Here is a 26,494-nt window from a genome sequence, read left to right as displayed (position 1 = left end):
TTAACGCTATAAACACAGTCGAAACTTTATTCATGTTCGAATTTCATTTTCATCACTGATTTTATCAAGTCATTCTTGATTGTTATTTTTCGTCCTTGTTTGTATCAGACATTAGAAATAAGTTCAGTGCAAGATATTTTATCGATATTGTCATTATTACGATGTCTACTGTATTGTGTTATTGTTGAGTTAACATTGTATTGTATCTCTACCTTGTGTTTACATTGTTTACATAGTAGAACTTGCAATGTTGACAAAAGCGAGTGAACATCATGTTTATATTGTATATTAAGTCTATACCATTGTGTTTACATCGTTCACATAGTAGATATCGCGATGTTGACACTAGCGTGTAAACATCGTTTATATTGTATATCAAGTCTATACCTTAATGTTTACATCATTCAAATCGAAAACATCGCGATGTTGACAATATCGTGTAAGCATCGTTTATATTGTGTACCGATTCAATACCTTTATGTTTACATCGTTCACATCGTCAACATCGCGAAGTTGAGAATATCGTGTCAAAATCGTGATTATATTGTATACCGAGACTTTGTGATTAAATTTTTCATCATGTCAATATCCGTGTTTATAATGTAAACTGGGTCTTTAGTTTTGTTTTTATATAGTTTTCATCGTCAGCATCGCAATTAGAGATATCGTGTCGACTCGTGTTAATTTTGTATACCGAGTCTTTACATGTGTTTACATCGTGTTTACATCGTTTACATTGTAAACATTGCTATGTTGACCAATTTCGTTTCGACATCTTATTTATATTGTTTACCAAGACTATATATGTGTGTTTACTTCTTTCATTGAAATGTTGACAATATCGTGTTGAAATCGTGTTCATAATGTATACTGATTCTTTAGCTTTGTGTTTAAATCGTTTACCTCTTCAAAATCGCGATGTTAACAATATCGTTAAAACATCGTGTTTACATTGTGTACCAAGACTATATCTTATCATATGACAACTGAATTTTGTCATTTGTAAGGATTATTGCTGTTTTGGTCTCTTTTATATCTATTTACAACTCGCAGCGTTTTAGAGACTAACATTTAATATCAAACTTTATTTTTTAAGTCTATTTGTTTTTTATTTCTTAGTCAAATTTATTTCTGATTTGACAAAAAACGTTGCGATTATTGTTTTTTGTATAGTTTTGTTTTTTGTAAAGTCATATCCAGTGTAAATTTTGCACACTTCAATGTAAATGATGTTAACACGATACTGATAATACATTGTATACATCACGATGTTAACGATGTCAACGATGTAAGTAGTGTATAGGAGTTCTTACAATGTAAACAACGTTAACACGCTATCGTGTTAATATTGTTATTATTGCGATGTCGACAATTTTGTCTTTACATGGACATGCACTGGACATGGATTAGACATCGCGTTTGAACTGACATTTATTTTACACATTGTAAAATTGTTATTTTTTCTTCTTCTTCAATTGATTTCGATTTTGTATAGGTGTTCAAATTAAAAGCAGCACCTGGTTGTTTTTTCTTCATACGACTTATCTCTGAATACATTTTCTGAGTCGACCCAGTAATTTCAAAGTGCCTGTTGTGCCCTACAGATTTTACCTATATTAGGCAGTTAAAATCTTAAAACCTGTTTGATGTGCCGTGCAAGAATATGCATCTTCTAAGCTTACAGTTTATTTACGACAATCTGTTTACTTGCACTATCACCATGAAGTATGACGAAGCATTGATTGAAGTTGTTACCTTGGCACTACATAACCTAGTTTGTGTGTCCATGACATCACAACCACGATATGGAACCATAATTGGCATCAATAAACCTTTCGTCGAACTATCAGTAAGCGGTTAGTTGATCAACAGCATAGATACGAAACACAAAGACGATTCCCAGGTATGAGAGGAGGAACTGAAAAAAATAGATGGCCTTCAAGTCAACACGTATCACTTGTATAAGACCTGGCGAATTTGTGAACGAACCAAAAGAAGCCCACACTGAGAACATGATAATTTCTTTCAGAAGCAAGATACATCGATACATAATAAATAGCCCAGTTACTTGAAGTAGAGACGCATCCTAACGACCTCCATTTTCTGCTTACGGTTCGGAAAAAGTAGTCCTATACAAGTTATCGTATCTTACACATGAGTATTTACAATTTCGAAAAAAGAACATGGCCATGTACACAGGGTGTCAAACCAAGCACCACGATTATTGTCTTACCCTAATACAGGCCGAGTTTAATATGTCCAGCCTGGCAAGGAGGAAGCATACCAAAGCGAAAGCTGCCAATAGAAAAAAAAATGCCTTAACTAAAAAAAGCCCTTATCCTTAAACAGGCCATTAATAAATAGATCGAAATAAAAGCCAAAATGTAGCAAGAATCCAATCGAGTAAAAAGAGAGACTAAACTGTCCAGAAAAGAGTTTAACCAAACATTGCTTAGAAAATTCTCGAAATTTAGGAGGATGTTTTAGATAGACATGATAGATAGCCTGACCTTGTAAAAAGAGAAAAAAATCTTGCCAAAGACAAGATATAGATGAATATTCTGCCACATCAAAATGCAGAAAAGAATTGTGTACAAAAATGAAATATATAAGTTGACCTTGCAAGTGGACACTAGAAGTACCCTGAGCAATGCTCACAAAATGATATCCCGCCCTTTTGCAAAAACGATGTTTAGAAGGTTTCAATAAATTGTTATAAAAAGGTCTAGGAGTACAGGATATAAGATGGGTACCTCCCCCATACAGCAATGGCAAATTACATGCTTTGGTAAGAAAAAAACGAATGAACAAACGGACAAAAGAACAAATGAACAGCCGAGCTGGAGGCCAAGTGGTTGGCCAATTGGAACTATCAGAAAACAGGGGTAGAGTTAATATTCCTAACGAGAAAAAATCCTAAGGACACCACCAAAATAATCAAAAGGTCGCCCTAAACAAACATACAAAGAGCAGACGATACAACTAAATTCCCTGTCGCACGCAAGTCAACACCAGTGATTCAAACTTTCATGACTGTTTTTACAGCTAACTACGGGTTATGCATATTGTTAAAGGTCTAACAGTGCCCTATATTGACAATGAAATAACCTCTGGTATTTTTCATATTATTAGAAATGCTGTCCAGTACAAATGGTTCAAAAAGATTCAGAGAAGAAGATGGAAATATGTTAGTTTACGGACGATGGGTGCAAAAGAATGCATAGACCAGGAGAAGAGCTTACACGAGATTGCAAGTCCAAGAGAAAGCAAAGAATACGGAGCCCATAAATATACCAAATATCCTCCTTATTTCAGTCAAAAATATATCAAAACCTTGTAGTTTTGAAATCAAGTGTTAAGAAAGGTATCATTTGATATTAAAGTGATTTTGGGGAAACCGGAAGTCGTTATTTCTATTAATTAACGGAAAAGTACTACTCACCAAATTATTGTTTGAATAAATGTGGAAAAACTATCTTCTGATATCGTGAGTGCATTTATAGATTAAAAATAACTATTCTTTACTAATATTTTCTAACCAACTAATGAACATTCAATGATGGCAAGACCTTACTCGTTCTCTGAACAATTGATGTTTTAATTAGACGAAAATGAGACAAGTGTTTCCTGTAAAAGAGGACGATGTCCGTATAAATAGCTATCTAAGTATTAATTTCTTGCGAAATTAAGATAGATTAACTGTATATCACCATTTTGAATTGTAAAATATCAGTAAACAATTGGTGTTGTTATAACTTAACTTTGCAAATTATGAGACAGAATGGCAATTACAGACCCCCATTACAGTAATGTGTAGGAATGTAATTTAGACAATGAAAAATGTAATTTATTTGGTTTTTTTTTTACAATTACCCAACATTTGCTTTTGTTCGCGTCAATTTTTTAACTTAGCCATATAGGCATGATAAGTGGAGATAACTCTAATCCTAAAAGAATTTATATACACGAAAAACATTTTTACTTGTAACAAGAAAACATGTTCGCGGACACCATTTATATTTGTTATTTTCTAAAAGCATAATACAAAACCTATCGGAGGGCAACAAATTTATTGTCCAGACCCAAAGTATCTCTGCTTACAACGATGAAGATACCAAGCCGGCCTATTATCAATCTTCGTGTATCATTGGCATGAAATTGACGATACAAAAAAAGAAAAAAAAAAACAGTCTAATTAATGAGGTGATAAGTTCTTATGTTCAATAACCAATAGACTCATTTTATACTTTCACCAACAGAATGCTTCAAAATATTCATCCTTATATTATAGTCATTTTTCTTTTCAGTAGTCAGATAAACAAATTTGCGTGAAATTATAAGATTTTTTTATATTGAATTATCATTTCATTGATTTTGTAACTGGCTACTTAGGACGCCGTCTTCATATCACCTGTCTTATTTCCTCTGTCAATGTCGATGCTGCCCACACATAAACAATCCACTCCTTAACAGACGGGTATTTCTCAGACATTGGATATAAATCTGTCAATACGAATATGCTGAATATCACTAGCATTGCCATATATGAAACCTATTTATAAAAAAGACATGAATAATTTTGAATGATATAAAATCATTATTTGAATGTTGATCTACCTATCAGTGATGATTTATGAAAACGTATTACTTTAAATCTATTTTTTGCGGATACTTTAATTCGCGATTAGCCGTTTCTATTTGACTTCGCGGCGATTTATTTTCGTGATGTTTAAATTTTATTGATGTATTAATATAGGAGTTCGATTCTTGCATCAAGTGCACGTAAGTTTCATTATAAAAGATATGGTATACATGAGACCAAAATAACATAGACCTCAACATTCAGGTCACAGTTCATGAAACCTTCATGAAAAAACACCATATTAATTTTTATACAAGTTTTCTGCGTTAAAAGAATCATGTAGCATTTATTAGTAGGTGTATACATATAATTTTTGACCCGCTTTTCGAGAGCATATGTGATTTATTATAGTTTCTTCCCCATGAAATCTCAATCACAATTATGACCACATAAGTCAAATGCAGACCAAGTATAAAATAAAGTTGTTTTGTCTACAGTTTACAAAGCGTAAGGGTGCAATGTATGTTTAAAGAATTAAACAGTTTAATCAGGTGAATGATATTTTTACAATACATATGTATTTTGTTTCTTTTAAAATAAAATTATCACAATAATACCATACATACATTCACATAATCGCTTAATCTATTAACAGCAATATGACCTTTATCGGTCATGGGATTGAAAAATCGTGTATCCAGGCTACTATGATAAACAGAGTTCAGGGAACAATTACTACAGCGAGTTAAACAAAATTAAAAATCACGCCGTTTTCAGATTAACGTGGAATTTAACGTGACAATTAACGGGTTTAACCTTTTGTTTCTTCTTGCAAAATGGGGTTTTGGCAGAGCGGCTTTTTACATGTTAAGCTTGATTTATATCAAATTGTACATTGCTATATGTTTTAATTTATCAAAACGGATGTCAATTCAGCTCCAGGACTTTTTACATGAGTACGATTGATTTTTTCGGTGTTTTATGCACTTTAACTTCGTAATTGATTTGACATGAGAGAGCCACTGGGGGATGATTCTTATTCAAACAAAACGCCAATCTGGCGTACTAAAATTTTAAGCCTGGTATCTTTGATAAGAATTTTTATTTTCCCAATTTTACATACATGTCTCGAGGTGATTAAGAGCTACACACATTGCATAGGTTTATGGACTTCGAGATGCATTTTGATTTTGTCTTGTTGGGGAAACTTTCCAATTGAACTATACCTCTAACTTATATTCCTTTTTTTTATGTTAATATGATCATGCTGATCGTCTACATTTGTTGTGTAAGTATATCACTAAAGGCAATTACTTTTTATTAAACTTACAACGAAGAAAAAAAATTTCACCAAAGGGGAGTTGTAAAAGTAATATAGTTTTCTCATCAATTTCCCCCATTCAATTGGAGTTTGTGGAGAAGTCCCATTAGAATTGTTTTCCTGTTCTGGTGTTTTCGACACGTCCGATTTACCATGTTGACCATCTTCTATATTCACTATATTCAATATTAGAATTGGGATAAATGCAGCAGTAATCGCCTGTGAAAATACAAGATGAAATATATCTTAAAGGTGATGCAATTCAAAATACAGATTGTCTAAGACGAACCAAAAGGAAATGAAAGATGATTAATCATGCACTAGTCAAATTGTAACAAGTAGAACATATATCTAAACCTCAAAAAATGTACCCCGAGCATGAAAATCATACGTATACAATCATAGGTTTACGGCATGTAAAACGTAGTTTTTACACATGTCACAAACGAGAAAATTCTTGATATTTGATTTATGTAATACATACACATTATATACTTGTATGCAGTTTAATGCACGACTGTATCAACTGACTTTATAAACGATGAGATGCACATTTCCCCAATATGTATACATTATGACCTGCTGGTATTTATATTCTTGCGTATAACATATATTATCAATTCGCTCATGTGCTTGTCTCTTATCAATCTTTGACGGCATTCAAAAAAATGTTTTTTTTTTAAATTCTTCAGCTGAACAGGCTTCCATTAATTCAATGCTGGAACCATGAGATAATCCTTTAAATGTCTATTCTGTAAAACATAATTGTTATGTATGACTCACACAAATGTGAGAAGACACAACTAAATCACTTACTGCAGTGCAGTATAATATAACTGGACTGTCCAGTCTAAACAGTTTTGGATGGTCAGATCTCTGAGAGAATGATACATCATAATTAATAATTATTAGGGAAATTGCATTGTTTGCCCAATATATTTTAACAATTAAATGAATGGCAAAACAAAAATTAGCTTGAAATATGTAGTCTTTGACTTGATAAATTAACTTTGACAAACATAACGAAGTATGGTCATGATCATTGTTATCTTCGAAATAATAGCATGTCTAATCTAATAACAGGAGTTGTCTAAATAAATCATAGTACAACATACCACATCAACTAGCAGCGCCCGACTCCTAAACAAAAAAGGCATACACCCATAAAATACTAACAACCACGAAAAAAAATTCACTTCATTATAGATAACAGGCTTGGAATGTTGTACACAAGACGCGCGTTTCATCTACAAAAGACTCATTAGTAACGCTCGAATCATAAACGCTAAATAGCCTGCATAAATGACGAACACAACACATAAGCCTACTTGGTACAGGGACAAAATGTGGTAGGTTTTAAAATAATTGTTGCATACAAATCTCCCATATTGCCTATCGAGACCTTAATCCGTAAAACTAAAACACTGCACTTGCTTTCCGTTGTCCCACAACCTAAGCGACTTGCGTGTAAGGCCTGATTCGTCCTCTTTGCTATGCTCTTCGTCAGCAGGCTCTTGTAAAGGTTGTAGTATAAAAAATGTCAGAACTTTCAACAGTCATTTCAACTGTTTCGGTTCTTAGACATACTTGGCTTTCAAATATTTGGCATTGAGCGTTCCTGAAGAAGGTAAATCCAGAAAAGCGCTTCGGACGCATGGGATTTATAACGTGTTGTTTTCATTTTTTTTTCACTGGCATGAAACAAACTAAATTCTGCGCGCTACTTATAAGACTACAAATGCTATGTACACTGTATCTATTACAATGTAAATTTAGTATGTTGGCGAGTCAAAACAGCCATTTTACAAATGAATGAATAACCGTCGTAGTGACTATGACTGCAAGTCAGACCTTCCTCTCCGTCAAAATTTAAGATCTCCTGACCACGCTTAAGCAGATCTCAATCAAATAACTTTCACCATCATTGACCAAAACACAGCATGGTCGAGAAAAGGAGATAATCACGCGGGAATGATGTAAAAGATTGTATCAACTGAAAGGTGTAGTCCTAGCCGCACCAACTGGATATGTTGTTGTAATGGGGATGTAAACATACATGGTCCTGTCTATTGTTAAAATTTAATTTGCATGAACTTTCAAATTTCAGAATAATACAAGTCTTACTTTTTTATAAGCGTTGTTTGGATTCTAATTGATATCATGATAAAGATTTATGAAACCAGCATGGATTAAGATGATATGTTACATCGTCAATACTACCGAATAAGTTTTGTATTGGAACTATTTACTGATATATTATGTATTTATTTAACGTTTCTTTTTTTGTATTGTGTTGTTGTTGAACACCTTTAAGACGTATACATATATATATATATATATATATGAAATATGATTGAGAACAGTTACAAGGCCGAACTACATGAAAATTAACGAATTCGACGCCTATGATACTTACTAGAAAATTGCAAGTGGAATCGATAAAATATGAACTAGACCGACAGAGGCAATTGCGAGAGATAATGTCTCTTGACATTCAGAATGGAAATTGAACTCCCTAAAGTATTAGCATTGTCGAAAGAATGAAGATACAAATCGACAATTAAATCTATATAGAACTATAAAAAGATAAGTGGTCATTTCTTCATAATGTGTTTAAAATATGGAAGGACGATTGAGAAAAGACGAAATATTTTCACTTGAACGATAGTTCCGTAATTATGAAAAACATATATACATAGATAAAAATATAGATAAAGATAGAGGAAAAGGTATAGATAGATAGCTGGATGTAAGGATAAATGAATAGATGGACCGACAGATAGACAGACTGATACACAGATATGTTGTTCTGTTTAGTTGCTATTTCTTTTAATGTTCTTACCTTAAGATTTGAAGTGTCACTTAAAATACAACCTTTCCAAATTTTATTCATCTGCGTTTGACAGGCAGCATGTCCCATAAACTTCATAAGTGTAGAATTTTCAGTTATTTCAAAAATTGTTGTAAAATTATAGCTTTCCACTTCTGTAACCAAAAGTTGCCGAGCTTGAGTTTTATCCTCAAAATACATTTCTGTCATCACACTGTAGGCAAGGTCTTCATAATATCTAAAAAACATACCGTTACGAAACCTACATGAACATTAGAGAGCATTTTATAATATAGTATGACGCTTTTAGAGCTTTATACAAAAGAAAAACTTAATAATTATTCTAGAATGGAAGGGTAGACCTAACAAATGGATATGTGACAATTGTCATGTATATTCTTGTCGTATTTGTTTTTGAATAATGGTATTGCCAGATTAAAAACTTTTCGCTTGAAAAGTATTCATTACTGTTGACTCGGCTCAACATTTTGCTTTAACATGTATATTCATTTCCCAATTTGCCAATATATCAACACCGCTAAAACTAATACTTAAATGTTATTATTATTGGAAATGATTATATCTACACGGTTCACATCTATATTTAGTTATTTGACAAGTTAACATCAGTTTAATATAACTAAAATAGGGTGTTAGCTCCCCTTATTAGCTCAAAACTTCATATTGGTTTATAAATATTTCATTTAGTGTTTAGTCATTACAAAATATTTAAAGTGAATAGATTTTGGTATTTATATTTTATTTAGAAAGTAGATATAAGAAGATGTGGTTTGAGTGCCAATGAGACAACTCTCCATCCAAGTCACAATTTGTAAAGGTACACCAATAGGTTAAAGTACGACCTTCAACACGGAGCCTTGGCTCACACCGAACAACAAGCTATAAAGGTCCCCATAAATGACTAGTGTAAGACCATTCAAACAGGAAAACCAACGGTCTAATCTAAATAAAAAACGAGAAACACTTATGAACCACATCAACAAACGACAACCACTGAAACAGGTTCCTGACTTAGGACAGGTGCAAACAAATGCAGCGGGTTTAAACGTTTTAACAGGCGCCAACCTTCACCCTAACCTGAAATAGTAGTGTAACATCACAACATAGAAAGACACACTATAAAATATCAATTGAAATGGCTGAACTCAATCAAAAAGACATATTAACAAAAACAAGTAAACATACGCTGAACGAATAATTTGATTTATGACACAATGTGACACAAAAAGACAACTATAACCTTGGACAAAATGGCTTTATTTAGAAAAACGTATACAAGTAAATTTAAATATAATAATGTTGTTGTTCAGAGTACGGAGATATTTTTTGCAAAATAAATAAATTTGTTGTTCATAGTATGTTTGTTTTGCTTACACATTGTTGTCAATATGAAGGAACTCTATGCGACTGTCATACAAGTGAGAGGTTTAGCTATCTATAAAACCAGGTTTAATCTACCATTTTCTACATAAGGAGATGCCTGTACAAAGTAAGGAATATGACAGTTGCTTTTCATTCGTTTGATGTGTTTGAGCTTTTGTTTTGCCATTTGGTAAAGGACTTTCCGTTTTGAATTTTCCTTCGAGCTCGGTATTTTTGGTATTTTTACTTTTGACTGTTTCTTACAGATGTAACATTTTTTCTCTCTAATTAACATAAGCTCAAGGTATTGGTAAAAAAGTGTTATTGATATTGTGCAAAATCAAAATTTAAATATGTTAAAGTTTTGAGCAGTTAAGTATAGAACGAGTTATCTTAATTGAAACGGACTATACCATCGCCAAATCGAAATTATGTGCGCATAATGGTATCTCTGAATAAAAACAAACTTATGCTAGCAAATATTTGCATCGGAAGAGTAATTTTCACATATTGAAAACTATAAAAAACATATAATATATATTCATTTTAACTAGTCTTTATCAATAAAATCGTGTAAAACGATAGCATTTAAACATGTTGAATGAAGCTTTAAAAAAAACACCAAATCAATGACAAGGTTTGACGTCGAGAACCATTTTTTTACATATTCTAAAAATTAAAATAACAAAAATACCGAACTCCAAGGTAAATTCAAAAAGGAAAGTCCTTTAAAAAACTCTTCATATTGACATCTTTGAAAGGTTACATGTAAGTTTGTCAACAAATTATTACTGAAACACTGCTATTGTGTAATTAGAGTATGGTTTAAAGTTTGAATTTTAGTGTCCTCAAATTTGTAGGGTACATGTATTAGGTATTGTCTTGTCTCTTTTTTCTGTGCCTAGCAATAAGAACAATTTCACTGTCCTTAGTATTATACTCCTGAGGACAAATTTATCAAAGAGAGTTAAATTTTGTTCCGATCTGCTTACCCTTCCAGAGCACCTGATTTCCCCCTGTTTTTGGAAGGGTTCGTGTTGTCCAGTCTTTAGTTTTCTATGCTGTGTTTTGTATACAGTTTTGTATACTGTTGATTATCTGTTGGTCTTTTTCTTTTTTAGCCACGGCGTTGTCAGTTTATTTTCGACTTATGAGTTCAAATGTGCCTTTGGTATCTTTCGCCTCTCTTTTGTGATTGCCGGAAACCTTATTTATACTGTTATAACAGGAAAAGAATATGGTTATCATATGGAAACCAATTACAGATAGGCAGAAAAAAAATCTGTTATAAAATGGAACCTGAAGCGCATTTCGACAATACACGTCTCTTTAGTGATGGTCGAGACCAAAATATTAGAAATACAAAACCTAGTACATACGTTGACAGTTATCATTATCTCAAAATCATGATCCCTTCGCAAATGTCTGATCCCTTGTTTTACATTGGAATTCACTTGGGTGAAATGTAGATACCCTTTCGTCAGGAATGTAGATATCAGTTATTCCCTGAATTGGAATAACTTTATTGTATGTCTATTGGTAGACAATATTGTCTTGAGTTTTTCTCTCGTTGACTCGACATCTCTGTGTAAGCACAACTGAAGTATTTTTTATCTAGTTTACCGTTAAGTTACTTCTTTCTTACCTATGGCTTTCCCAAAAAGCTGCCTGTTGATCTGTATATGCTTCCACGCTGGCATTTTCAGCAAGCTTTTTTGCAAGGGAACTTGCATATAGTGCAGAACCTGAATGGGAGGATAAAATGAGTTGGATTGAAACAATTTTTTTCACACATAAACAATAATAAAAGCTGTGAAATCATAAAATACGTGACGAAACGAATATACGTTTAAAACCTCGAGGAATTAATCCAGAATTTCAGTCGAATGAGAAAAAAGCCCAAATAAAATACATTTATTTTTTAAAAATTTCAATGTTAAAAACATTCCTCAACTATTCCTATATTTGTACTTGCCGACAGCTTTCTTATTTGTTGATGTTACTACCACATACATGCCGAATTCTTGTAAAAAATTAATCTCGTACCGTATAAATAAAGGCAACAGTAGTATACCTCTGTTCAAAAGTCATAAATCGATTAAGAGAAAACAAAAAACAACAGAAACACTGAACTGCAACAAACACAAACGCCAACATACATAGAAACGGACTATTTGGTAACAACTGCCATATTCCTGACTTGGTACAGGACATTTTAAGAAAAAATAATGGGTTTAATGGCTAGCCAAATCTTAGCTTTGGGAAACATTATTAACTTACATATAAAGTCTTTGTCTTCTTTTTTCCAAAACAACATCGCCAACTCCTTTCGGTTCATAAGAACTGACCAGATAAACAGATGCTTGAAAATATCTTTATCCCGTATCCCTTCTTTTTCAGCATCTGCAACAACATCATCATAATAATCATCATCATCATCATCATCATATAAAAACGATATTAATACACATGTTTTTAATGTGTTTGGTTTTGATTGATAAATTGATTGATAAGTGTTTAACGTCAAATTCAGCCCAATTGTGTCATTTTGTGGTGGTCAGTGGTCGAGTTTCCGGAAAGAACCACCCATCTTCGGATGGTCAAACTGACAATCCTTGTTAATTAGGATTAGAGTCGATCGCACCTGCCACGTGGGGGATTCGAACTAACAACCTCAGTGTTGTCACGCTAGTGATATAATAGTAGTTCATCTACTTAAACAACTCTGCCACCGCGGACCATGTTAAGATTATAAATACAGTTATGATCAGATATAGCCTATCGTTTGAACTGTCAGTTTTAAATGACGTAAATTAGAGCAGCTATCTGGTCGTGGGTAAGAACATGGACAATTAGCAGGATTTTCTATATTAGTCATATCTTAGATAGAAAGCTAGAAAATATAGTAAAATGATAACAATCTAAGATGTATGTTTTAGTTCTGTTATTTATCCGTGTGTATTATGAACTTTTCATCGAAAATATTTGTATTGGTAAATGTTAAAGCCTAAACACATTGGAAAATTTGACTCTAATATATATCTAATTATCATTAAAAAGCTTATTATCATATGACGTTTTGGCCTGTTAGAGGAACTTTGTTTGGGTATTTATCTAACTAAGGTTTGGATTACAGAATGGCTACATAATTTTCGGAAGGATTGTTAAATACCAGATTAACCTGAATATATTTAATCTTATATAATAATACATATATTGTTAAGCATCATTATGTAAATGTTGACTTCCGCTAAAAAAAAAAAACATTTTATAGAGTTAAAAACCTTTGAAAAAATATTTCCATTTATATGTGCAATACTTTTAAATAATTAATTACGAAAAGTAACAGCGATATCCAAGAAAATTTTGTTTGATGTACAATAGATACTATTTACACAAGACAGAAACAAAAGATAGAAAAATACACAAGCAAATAAATAAATAAATAAATAGATAAAAAAAAATAAATGAATGAATAAATAAATAAATAAATAACTAAATAAATAAATAAATAGATAAATAAATAAATAAATATATAGATAAACAAGGCTTAATATTGTGTACGCCAGACGGTCGTTTTATCTAAAAATAGACTCGTGAGTGAAAAAAATTTAAAAGTGCCATACCAAATATGTAGTTGAAGAGCCGTGAGGACCCAATTTTAATATATATAAGTTGTCGAATATAAGATAAGAAAATGTCAGAAACGTTTCTAACAGTATATGGAGAACTGGACACAAACTGAGCTCCTGACCGATTTGAAGAAAGGTTAGAACTAATGATCTATGAAATCATTTCAGATAAATGTTATTTGTTATACTATATTTCTTGCTGAATAATGTAATGTATGCACGCTTGTTGTTCAATTTATCGTCATATAGTCCATTGATATTATTTTGGATGTGAATATATATCTATATATATAATTATATAGGCGGTGTTGTCTTAGAAGTGAGAAGTGAAAAGTGCAGGTTCCAGTCCCGCACGGGGAGGAAGTAAATAATCAGATCTACTCTAACATCGTTAGGTTGATTTTCTAGGCACTCTATAAATATATCTTGATATCTTTAATGATGATTTGTGTTTTAAATATATACACCTGGGTATTAGGATCGTTCATCATGTTCATATTATGTAAAGTTGTATTCCTTTGTTGATTTTTGTATATATCTTCAGTCGCCAATATCAAAACTGTTAACATGTTGTTTGCTACATTGTGTTGTTTGGTTACTGTTCCTATTCCATGCATCCGACATACCCTTAATTTTTAATTACAAACACATTTAAGTATGCATATGCCATTCAGACATAAAGTCGGATCATAATGAAATTATTACAGAATTTACATTTTAATACATCATGTCGAAAGAGGGTTTGTTGGTTTAATTTAGATTTTTCTCGACAAAAGTGGTGGGCGGGCCTATAGCAGTTTTAATGTTGTTTTGTTTTTAATTTGCCATACATAAGATTGATCACGTAAATTTATGATCAGCACAGATGAGAGAAAAATATATGCTTAGGACGTAGAACTTCTTGAATGTTTAAAAGCAAAAATGTTTGAACGGCATCAATCTTCACAATTTGTACTGTAAAAACTGTTCTGTAAATACTGTATTTTAATCCCATATCAAAATAATTTTGATAAAAATAACACTTACACTTATTCTAGCAATCTCTTTTTGTCACTTTAATATCTTCACATCCATTATCCGCCAAATTTTTGGAAATATTTTTTTTTTCAAATTAAGAGTTAGGAGCAGTATAAATTGCAAGATCACAGACGAAATTCATTTTTTTTTCTAAAAGCAATATGTTTTATATATTTGAAAGTGCATTAAATTATAATAGCAGTTTTAAGCACAAGAGGGAAGCCAGCTTAGCAATTGTGTATACTATTAATAACTGAAAATGTTCTTTTTTTATCGTCTACGTTCTATATTCAGAAAAAAAAAACGCAAACACAAAGGAGGCGTTTTTAACATAGATGTGTTTTGTCTAAAATGTATTTCTCTTAACACAGTATCCTCTTTACATAATAACATTACCTGCCGAAAACGGTTTCATTTCTTTGCTTCCCAGTATCTTTATCACTGCTTCGTTTATCCTCACAACAATGTTCTTTTCTGTGGATGCGTCCTGCTAAAATACCGATTAAACATGTTATCATCTAGAACATACCACATACACTGCAGATAATGAAGCTTTAAAAGCAGTTTTGATTTTATTTTCAAAAACAAAATGTGTATAAGATTGTTCTAGATGAAAATATGTTGTTAAGGATGTTTGCTCCGCTTGTTTTTGATATCCGGAATCCTCTGGTTTTGTCCATGTTGTGCCATTAAAAATTATGCCCGAAAACCCCTTCTTTTCTTTTCATGATTTTGTTTATAGTTTGAAAAGCCATCTTTAGAAAAATTTATGAAAACCTTGTCATTTTTCATAGTTTTTTGAAAGAAAAAGGTGCCAATATTAAATGTATGAAAAATATAAAGAGAATCACCTCCCGCCAAATTTTCAATGGCTTATACCGCGAAAACAAGCACATAGACCCTTCAATATTTTCTGCTTTTTAAGTTCCTTTATTCATATACTTTCAATTTATAACAGTCTTTTAAAACGCTTATTATTTTGAAACAGAGTAGCGAACTTAAGTATTTTGCTGCCCTGGTTCAAACTACTGATTTAATTACACCAATTTTGAAAACGAACTAGTATTATAATACTCTAAAGTAAAAGCCATCTTGTCGGAATGTTTGTTTTACAGGCGTCACCATTAATTTGTTGACTGCTCAGAAGTCAGAACTTCGGTACTGACATGATTTATAACACACCTTTCTAAAATTGTCAGTTTATAAATTAATAAAAAAATTAATTCATAAAAAGATGAATTTGCCAATTTTTATGTATCTTTTGTCATAAAACTCTTCAACTGTTTCAGTACTTCAAATATTCGGCTTTGAGCGTTACTGAAGGTAAATCTAGAAAAGCGCTTCGGACGCATGAAACTATTTAACGTGTTGTTTTCAATTTTTTGACTGTTTATAATATTTGGCACATAAATATTGATGACACAATTTTGACACCTGTATGAGGTATTATTTTTAGAACCTTAATGTTATATTATTTGTATAACCTCAATGTTATATTATGTACCTTTCCAATCAAATGTCCTGTTATGTTACCGGTGTCCTGAAAGAAAATAATAACTGTTAATGAAGCCAGTGAAACACAGGTTTTTAAAAACCAAACCCGTTACCATGGATGTTTCCTTTGAAGCCAAATGTCTTCTAATGGATAAAGGTTTTTTTTTTCATTTTATTTGTTTTCCACTGCTCGTAATAATCGAAAGCTTGTTGTTTTAAATTTCATTTATACTTTTAATCACAGAAACTTTCGAAAACAGAAAATATACAAGTATTTCTCTATTTTTGGTTGTTTTGTTTTCCTTGACCCTTATTTCATTTCTTTTTTATACTCCTAAAACATGACACAAGTTCCAGTTTCGTGATTCAGAGTTATTTCCCTGTAGAGTTATGTATCACCGTAATATGCAAATTTAAATAAACTCGACACTTTTGTTGACTGCTGCTTGTTTTAACCATGTTGACAGCTTCAAAAGTAAAATATTTTACAAGTTTTTAGCCAAATTGTCTATTTATACGCCTTTGTAAGGTCTATTTCCGTTTGAAAAACATGGCCGCACCCTTTGAACAAAATAAAATTGTTATGAAAAGATATATATTGGTCATATACACATCCTAACAATCAATTATGGTGGTCTTTGCATGTGGCTAACGTAGTTTGAAGCAAACAAGATTACAATTAAGCTAAAATCAGTCAAAATAACGATTTTTTTCATTAGGGTACACAATTATGACCTCATACTGACATCCCAATTGTTGTAAGATCAGAGAATGATTATTTTGTGTTTGTAGGATATTATTCAAAATTGTTCTTCACATTTTAATGTGTATTACTACAGTATTAATTAATGGGTGTTCTCATTATGGCCCTGTTATACATGTCCAAGGTCTGATATCGATTATGCCTGTAATGGCATGAGGCAACGCCGATGGACATTACAACCTCCGATGCCAACATTACTGACCGAGAAAAAATAACAAGGGCAATTTGAAAACACCAATTTCTAAACACTTTCATAAACCAAACCGTCAAAGTTTTATATTTAACCCGGGCAAATGATTTTTTTTGAGGCAAATTTGTATATATATGAATATACCAATTGCAATATTAAAAAGAATCTTTTAAAGTGATGTGATTGAATATATTTTTTTGTTGTCCTATTCAAAGCAATGCATATGGCATACAAAATACAAGATTTCATTCTGGATTTTAAAACTCAAAATTACTCAGTAGATAAATTGATAGACTTCATTGAATGTATTATGTAATTATTAACTTGACAACTGGGTCAGGTCAGATACGATAAGTCATGGTTCTTGGGAACTTAAACATGTTCAACGTTCAATTTCTTGATGTTTTTTCCTCAGAAATGTAATTGAATAGATAACAACTGAAAATCAGTAATATCCCTGATTATTCTTAATGGCTCTGTATTAATGCCCTGTTAGTCTGTAATTGACCAGGTTTGCTTTTATTAGTAAAGGAGCAGTTTCATCATGTTCATACATAATGCATTTAACTGGTTAAAAATAAAATCAAATTTCACAGAACTTGTGGGTCAATATTGACCCTTCGAGAACCTACTCGTTTAAATATTTGATAATTTACTGGATAATTTTAAATAATGTGTACTCCGTTTGTTAAAACTAAACAATTAGACTGAATACCCGCTGTAGACAAAATTACCAGTAGTTCCCAAAATATATCAAACTTTTAACCTGCTAGCCTCTTAACATATAATAAATGCTTATTACACATGAATTAGTTCCATATCTTTAATAACAAATTTTCCTTTTAAAAATGGTGAGCACAATCACTCTTTTTATCTGCGTGTGAAGACAGTCGACAAGCAAAAAAAGGTACACACTTATCTAAATTTAGAAAACTCATAGAATAGACCTGTAAAAGATACTACAATGTACTACATGTATGTAAGATTCCATTTGCATGTAAATATATTTCTAGTGGGTACAGAATAATGCTTGAGAACAAAATTTATCGACCGTTTTTCTTTCGCATAGTCTCTATGCCTTTAAGGTGGCTGGGGTGTCTTCCTCAATCTTGGATTTTGAAGTAGCCGATAACAATTGGTCAAGATCTTTAATGAAATGTGCAAATTTTTGAGAGTAGTATGTAATTCATGTGTAAGACTTTTCATGATAATATAGAACATTATGTGTTTTATCATATTTACGGCTGTTTTTTTCTAAAAAACACATTATTTTTTTTTTATTCTTTTTTTCAACTTTGCCACATAAGGGGAGATAACTTAGATAAAGTAAATATTTTATAATAGAAAGTGTTGTGAATTTACCTATTTTCATATGTAGGGAGAAAGCAAGTCCGGTAAATCCATTTTTTTCTTTTTCTTATCTGAAAGCATGTTTTAAGAGGTATCTTCACATTTTATCTTAGAATTCTATGGTGTTTTTTTCTTTTATCACACAAAATTGGATTTTCCATGCATCATCTATACAAAATCTGACAATTTTGCACAACCTGTAGCGTGAAAAAAAGTGCGGTGACCCATACTTTGTAATATATTTTGGAAAAAAAGCATGATAAAAACAAAATTTTGACAAATTATTAAAAAATTCTATGGGTTTGAATTAAGACCCCCCCCCCCCCCGTCCTCCTTTAGCTGACTAAATGTGTATCATATTAATGTCTAGACTTACCTTATATAAGTCTTTGATATGTATATTTAAAAACTTTTCATATAGTTCTTTAACCGGGATAAATTCAAGCACTAGCCTAACCATATCTACTCTGTCGCTCACCAATGAATTCTTGAATAGTTCTGCTAAACTGCTTTTGGTGCATAGTTCTTCCTATAAAATATTGTCAAAATTAATATTCTTTTCATAATAAATTATGATAAGATAGACAATATATTGCTGTTGATATAGACAGATTGACTAAATCAGTTAAGATGACTTAAGGCAAATCCCTTCGCCTATTTGTCTAATTATGTTTAGGATCAATTCACGAAGATAACATTACAAAGATATAATTACACTTGATACATACACTTGATTAACACGACTCCTGTTCTGTGTATTGACCGTTATTTCTCAGTTCCTCTTATTATTTATAGCCATTGCGTCTCGTCCAATAGTTGCTCTTAAATAAGGTATCATTTACGTATTGTTGTCCAGTAATTCAAAGGCAACATAGACAATATGAATTTAATTAGTTGGAGTATGATATATTGAGGGGTACAAAAAAACAAACAAGAATAAGATAAACAGACAAAATCATGACCAGAAGGAAAAGCTATGCAAAGAAAGCAGTAGTCCAAAAAATGCTTTATCAACATTTAAAATTTTAGCAACTCGAATCTCAGCAAAAACTAGTGGTGTGCAGGTGGGCTTGAATGGTCAGCAGATCTTACTTCACTAGTAAGGAAAAAAGAAGATGCCATTGAAATAAATCAATTAAATACTCAATTTTAGGTAGCAAATGATTCAACAGACCCAACAGATTCTCTCAAAAAAAGTCAGACAGACGCAATTCTAAATTGTTTCGATCGTAACGGGATACCTATAACGTGGAAAACCCAGATACGTTATATTTTGCATTTTTGAAGTAAAATCCTCCTTTCATCGTTATTAGCTTCACCGAATGCGACTGATCATCAGACTTTTACTTGTGTTTGAGCAAGAAAACGGGTATCGTTTGTAAAAAAAGGATATGCCTTACGTACATGTAGAGCCTACAATCGGCTCATCTCTTAGGCAGATTTTGTGTTATTTTTGTTTTTCTTGTTTTTTTTTATCATTTAGTGTTAGGACATTGATGTTTCTTCCAATTGCATTTGTGCTCCTATCGTGGGTAACGGTCTTGTCAATCCTTCTTTTTATACTAAATCCTTAACATTCTGTTATAAATAAGAGTTACACATTTTGTTTCTACTTATGGGTACCAATTCTTGAAGTATATAGTATGACAATGGGGTGTTCAGATATATTATTTTTTGGTGTTAGCAAGCAAATGATAATCACGATAGAATTTTAATGTATCTCTAGAGATTCGGCATCAGTCAGTGTAAATAATCTTATGTATTGTTGTGACTTATGAATCCAGATTTCAGATATCTTATTTTTATTCAGGTTTCTATCACCACCTGAATAAATGCAATGTATGTGATGATTATGAAAATAAGGAGATGTGGCATGATTGGCAATGAGACAACTATCCATCAAAGTTCAAGTGTATGTAGCAATTACAGGCAATTGTACGGCCTTCAACAATGATAAAAACTCATACCGTATAAGTTATAGTCAGTTATCAAAGGTCCCGACATGAAAAATATGAAGCAATTCAATTGACAAAAATATAATTTATAACAAAACCACGAAAACCACTGAACTACATGCTACTGACTTTGGCAGGCACATAAAAAATGTGGCGGGGTTAAACATGTTTGAAGGCGCCAACCCTCCACCAACCCTGGACAGTGGCGTAACAGTACAACATACGATCAAACTATACAAATCAGTTGAAAAGGGCTTAACTTATCAGATCGATACAAAACAGAAAAGCATCTGACGAAAACACAGACCGGATATGGCAGGGTATTTATACATATTTCTATATATTTTAACGTTTTTCTGTACATACTAGCTAACAGATTGGTTAATATACTAAAACGAAGTCGGTGAACATATGCTTATTTTATATCTTTGATTTTTTGGACCAACAATATATAATTTTTTAAAAGAAAAATCTAATGTTTCGAAATTGGTGATTTGATGATTGTAAGACAAATCTTATAACGCTTTTCGGCAATTTTACGTGCTTCATATACCCATGTTCGTCTATTTTGAAAGAATTCAATCAGATATATTTCATAGAAAAAAAAAGGCATACATTTGTTTGATTTTCAGTTATAGTTCAACGTGCCAAAGTTGTATGCAAAATTATACTTAAATCTATGACGTAAAGGTAACCCATTTAATGTTCATGAAGTTAAACTATCAAAATTGAATCATCCGTGATCCACCCAAACTACAGGAAAATTCAAAGCTTATTAATCGAAAAGAAAACATAAAACTCCTGCCAAAATACGAAAAAAAACGACCATGAACAGTCTTCAAAACAATATATAGCAACGTAAACATATATAGCAACGTAAACACAGAAAAAAAACGAACCACATCACAAGCTGGGGTGATCTTGAGTTAAAGATCCTGTCTTATGGATAGGAATTAAAAAAGGTTATATTGAAATGTTTACCTGTAAAATCTTTAACACTTTTCTGTTTTCTAAATTAAATATTTCTTTCTCTGCAATATCAGGTCTGTTCCATAAATTTACAAAACGCAGTATGCTTCTTTGTAGCTGTAGAGAATTTTTCGTGTCTGAAATAGTCAGTTTGTTTTATACTATATACGATGTATCCAAGAAAATTCAAATTCACCCGTCAATTATCACCAATAAGTGCGAATGAGACAGTTTAGTGTCTTATGATTAATTAAGTAAAATTTCTATAACTAATCCTTTCATGTGATATGCTGCCTGACTGCAGAAATGCAATATCATCTTTCTACATTTACTTTAACAATAGTAAAAAAGAATTAAAAACCAATCTTTCAAAGCGCAATTGAAGGTCTTTCCGGCGAAATTCACCAAAGATAAGAACATTTGGATAACAAAAATAGTATTTCTGGTGTTAAAAGATAGCTTCACTCACATTCAGTTCCAAAATACAATGGTTAAGGCACTTGTTTCATAATCAAGGGAGATTAAAAGCCAATTACAGTCAAATCAAAGTCACTTCCGTGCCAAGTAATTGCTTACATTACGTTGATTTCAAAAATACATGGTTCTCTATAGCTGCGTCGGATAGAGATCGACCTTATGCAAGTACGCGGGTAGATGTACGTGTATAAGACTTTGATAGATTTTGGAACATTCAAATACGAAATAAAAGATGAATTTTTCTCTGTTTTGAAAGGTTCTTATATATCAACTCAATTTTCAAACAATTACAGACTTTGTATAGAGATTTTTTCAACCCAAAATATGTTAACAGATGAATTGAAATTTATTTCAATAAGATCGAGTTCTATCCGACGCAGCTCATATGTTATGAGAAATGACAAATCACTTGTATTAATCATCTTTCTATATAAGAAAGACTGTAGTGTATTTTTTTTTAATCTTATTTACAATTTCAATTGGTTCGAAATATTTATAAAAAAACTTATTTATTTCAAAAAAGAAAAACACTTGGGAATCGCATGTTCACTTTAAATGTAGTCGATAAATGAGCATGAATAAAGTTTGTGAAAGCGGTTGATACCTTCAACATCAACCAAGATCATTCATCTTACAATTTCGAAAATTGTCATATATTAAACACTAAAACCTACAGAAGATCATAGAGATGTCAAATTAATATGTTCAGAGTTCCACAAATTAGACCTTATATGTTAACAATGTATTGGGATTTGAAAAGATGTAGATACTGATTTCATTGTGATGATTATTGAACTTTTATGTTGTTTTAAATGAAAGTCAAACATGTTGACGGTTTGGGGGCATTTCTAATCGACAACAAATGCTTTAAAAATGTATATTTCTCCCTGTGTATAAAGAAGTACGCAAAATAAAAAAAAAAATAATCTAACCTTCACAAAATAGCTGGAATAATATATCTTGGATAGTCCTCTCTAATGTGTATGTGGTATCGTTTACCGAATGCACATAAATCTGTAAAAAAAATGATCTAAACTTTACATTTTTCTGTTGAAAATATAATCACATATTTACAAGAGAGTCAATTTCCGGAGGGTATCACAAGCAGAGAATCCGTACTTCGATACTGGTATTTACAAAATTTAAAAAAATATTGAAAATTTAGGAATTTATCTCATGCAAAACTCTGATTCTTTTCCCGGCTTTGACTATACTTTTTGCCCCTTTTGGTTTTATGAGCTCTTTAATAACTATTTCATGTTTTGTGTTTTCAATTATTTTAACATCGGACATCACTGAAGAGACATATTGTCGAAATGCGCATCTGGTGCAGTAAAATTGGTATCGTTTATGTTATTTGATACTATTTATATCGATATTTTATCTCTTCAGCGAATGCAATGCAAATTGATGAACCATCAGATGCCTCATTATTTTGCGTTAATGTTTATTTTTCAGACGGTAAACTATACGAGTAGTTATTTTACTTAAGGTTTTCAATATTTTTAGAGTAAAAAGGTCATCGATATTTGGTAATACAGTAACTGAAAGGTCTATTGGTACACCTATGTTGCCCTCATTTAATGGATGAGTGATAACAGTTTTCGTGGTAAGGTTTGTTTTCAGATATTGTAAGCAATATGTACATTATTTTTGGTGTAGGGAATGACTGTAAGTTCTACACGGCCGTCTGAAAGGCTTAAGGTGTAATCGACCTTCACCTCAATGCATTATTAATTGGCCAACTTTGTGCGATCACGTTGGTTCCTTAGATACTATTTGTAATAGGTCAAGTACATAAATTTGGGGCATAGATTTATTTAGATTGAACATGTCATTCTGGCAGGTTCATAAACCTTTATCTCTTTTCTATTAATCAGTAAATTCAAAGATGTTCAACACATATTTCAAATATATTCTGTATAGCAGGCATGTGAACTTTAGTTTGATATGATTGCAAAACAATTAAAGACAGACCCCGGCAATGTCCAAATCAAAGAACTTTTGTTTTCTTATTTAAGGCATATTCAAAACTTCAAACGTTACAGATGAAAACATGAACATTGACATCAGCTAAGAAAAGGAATGCTGCGGGTTCATATTTCTTGTTTAAATGAAATGCATACGTGCATTGAAAGATATGATATTGGGCTCTACATGAATGAATATTTATATATCTTTTGGTAAAAAGATAATGTTTATTTTAAGATTATGTTTGATATAGCAAGTGTTCCACCTTGGCTTATATTTTATGATAGTCAATGCTTAACATACAACAAATGTTAATAACACTTGATAACTTATGTGCGTCCAAAACGCTTTCCTGGATTTACCGTCATTAGCAAAGCTAACAAAAAAATACTCAAAACCTTAGCTTCTTATTCATTTCTTAATTTCTGAACGGATAAGTTAAAAAATGGTATTCTAGTATAAATCTGTAACATGGAATCCAAGAACAATTCTTATATCATTAAAAAGACTAAATATGGCATTGTATTCAAAGCAAACCACAAACTTTGGATTGTAAATCAATATTTCCTTTTTTAAAGCCCGTTTAGAATTCAGAAAACAATTGAGCTACGGTTCTTCAACTCATGTCAACATATTCATGATATCTTTGATTGACTGCACAAATGTATAACATTATCAATAAACTCATCATAGATACAAGAAATTAAATTATGTTCGCATGACGCGCGTTCTGACTACAAAAGACTCATAAATGATGCTCAAATCAAGAATCTTAAAATTGCCAAATAATGTACGAAGTTGAAGATCATTAATGACCGAAATCCCGAAATGTTTTGCCAAATACAGCTAAGGTAACAGATGTCAGAACTATAATGAAATGGATTTATTTTCCAAAGATAATTCTCTAATTCTATGCCAAAATTTAGAATAATTATCACAGAACATTCTACCCCTTTTTTTGGCATTTTTACCTTTTATATCTTTTTTTTTGCTCACATATTGTTGTCAATATAATGCAATTCTAATCGACTGTCATACAAGTGAGAGGTTTCGCTAGCTATAAGACCAGGTTTAATCCACCATTTTCGACATAAGGAAATGCCTGTACCAAGTTAGGAATATAAAAGTTGTTTTCAATTCGTTTGATGAGTTTGAGCTTTTAAATTTGCCATTTGATAAAGGACTTTTCGTTTTGAATTTTTCTTGGAGTTCGGTATATTTGTTATTTTACTTGTTTCAAAAGAAAATATTAATAGATAAAAAAAAACATAAAACTAAATTTACGTTCTGAACTTACAAAATGAATCAACTCGTCTGGTTGCACATAAAGTAAAATCAACTAACGGTCTAATTGTAAAGGCTTATCATTCGTTCAAGTGATAACAAGGTTATTTCATGCAAAGTCCCTATCTCAGGAAAAAGAAGATAAATGCAAAATTATTGCCAATAAAAAGATACGTTTTGTTGTCGCGGACATTCTTGAAAAAAAGAATGCGTACACATTTCCGATTTATCTCCAATCCATTATGCAGTTGTTCTGCCAGAATCTCACAACTTGAGTCAGAAGTATTCTGTTCATCATTGGAAGTAAATATGCTTTTTGCTGCATCTGTCATTTCAGATTTGAATGTATCATAGAACAAGGTCTTTTCTTCACTGTGAATATACAAAAAGACAAAGTATAAACTAATAATCTGTTAGATCAATTTAATTCAATGCACTGTTTTAAAATCAATAAAAAAAAAAATCCCTCAGAAATACTCTTCTTTTCTAATTTCCTTTTCCGGCAAATAATCTCTTTTTTCTGTTCCTTTAAAAGACCTTAATTCATATGCATATAATTTCCCAGGATTTAAAAATAAAACTAAATTGGCTACAGTAACGAGCTCTCGAGATTCCCAAAAATATGCAAGTTTTTACATGTTTGAATAAAGAAGATATTGGGCTTACGTCAACAAGCCAGCAACCGGAATACAAAAAAAAATATTTACGAACATCATTAGCCTCATTTTGCCAATAATCTAGAACGATGACTTATTGATTGTTTTGCGGTTTCAAATAAAGTTACTAGTTTCTTCTCCTTTGTTAATATATCCCAAAAACTACAATCTAAAATGACAATAAAAATTGAAACTGTACAGAAGCTCCTCGAACATATAACTTTGTTGGATAGTTGTCTCATTGGGAATCATACCACATCTCCTTACTTTTATATATATGAATTTTCATCCTTACGGAAACCGATTTATCTGCATTATATAGTTTTATTATGAATTATTCTTGTTCCCTTTATTGTTACTGCATTAGTAGCGTGGTAGAGCGCTGACTTGGAATGATTGGTCGGTTTAAATTAAAGTTTTAAAGTTTATATATGTTGTTTCTCCATTTACATGATTAAGTAGTACGAACAAATCATTGGTCACCTCAATGTCAGAATATTGTCAATTTCAACCTAAAACCTGTAATTGTCGGAAAAAAACTGAATTTTCCACAGTAGAAAAAGTCTACAAATTGACTAAAAGACTGAACCATGACTCACTAATTATTTAATAGACTTATA

The 26,494-nt window shown here is 31.6% G+C and overlaps 1 protein-coding gene across 5 annotated transcripts in view; it reads right to left on the bottom strand.

Annotated features, from left to right (window-relative positions):
- The window catches only part of LOC127717981 (transient receptor potential cation channel subfamily M member-like 2), a 77,579-nt gene that overhangs the window by 12,996 nt on the left and 38,089 nt on the right, over positions 1–26,494 (bottom strand). For 2 of the 5 annotated variants that reach the window (XM_052223854.1, XM_052223851.1), the window contains exons 9-19: positions 25,434–25,590; positions 22,896–22,977; positions 21,499–21,623; positions 18,939–19,091; positions 16,270–16,305; positions 15,162–15,255; positions 12,397–12,519; positions 11,762–11,861; positions 8,746–8,971; positions 5,913–6,122; positions 4,412–4,552 (exon numbers count right to left, since the gene is read on the bottom strand). In XM_052223854.1, coding sequence (XP_052079814.1) covers positions 4,412–4,552; positions 5,913–6,122; positions 8,746–8,971; positions 11,762–11,861; positions 12,397–12,519; positions 15,162–15,255; positions 16,270–16,305; positions 18,939–19,091; positions 21,499–21,623; positions 22,896–22,977; positions 25,434–25,590 — 1,447 coding nt within the window. Of the gene's footprint in view, positions 1–1,755; positions 1,919–4,411; positions 4,553–5,912; positions 6,123–8,745; positions 8,972–11,761; positions 11,862–12,396; positions 12,520–15,161; positions 15,256–16,269; positions 16,306–18,938; positions 19,092–21,498; positions 21,624–22,895; positions 22,978–25,433; positions 25,591–26,494 lie in introns of all 5 variants that reach the window. The other 3 variants (XM_052223855.1, XM_052223852.1, XM_052223853.1) reach the window with 3 other exon arrangements.

Source organism: Mytilus californianus, unplaced genomic scaffold, assembly GCF_021869535.1.
Source record: "Mytilus californianus isolate M0D057914Y unplaced genomic scaffold, xbMytCali1.0.p SCAF_10, whole genome shotgun sequence".
In the NCBI taxonomy this organism is placed as follows: domain Eukaryota; kingdom Metazoa; phylum Mollusca; class Bivalvia; order Mytilida; family Mytilidae; genus Mytilus; species Mytilus californianus.
Note: the sequence above shows the minus strand (reverse complement) of the source record. Positions and strands in the feature narration are given on the sequence as shown.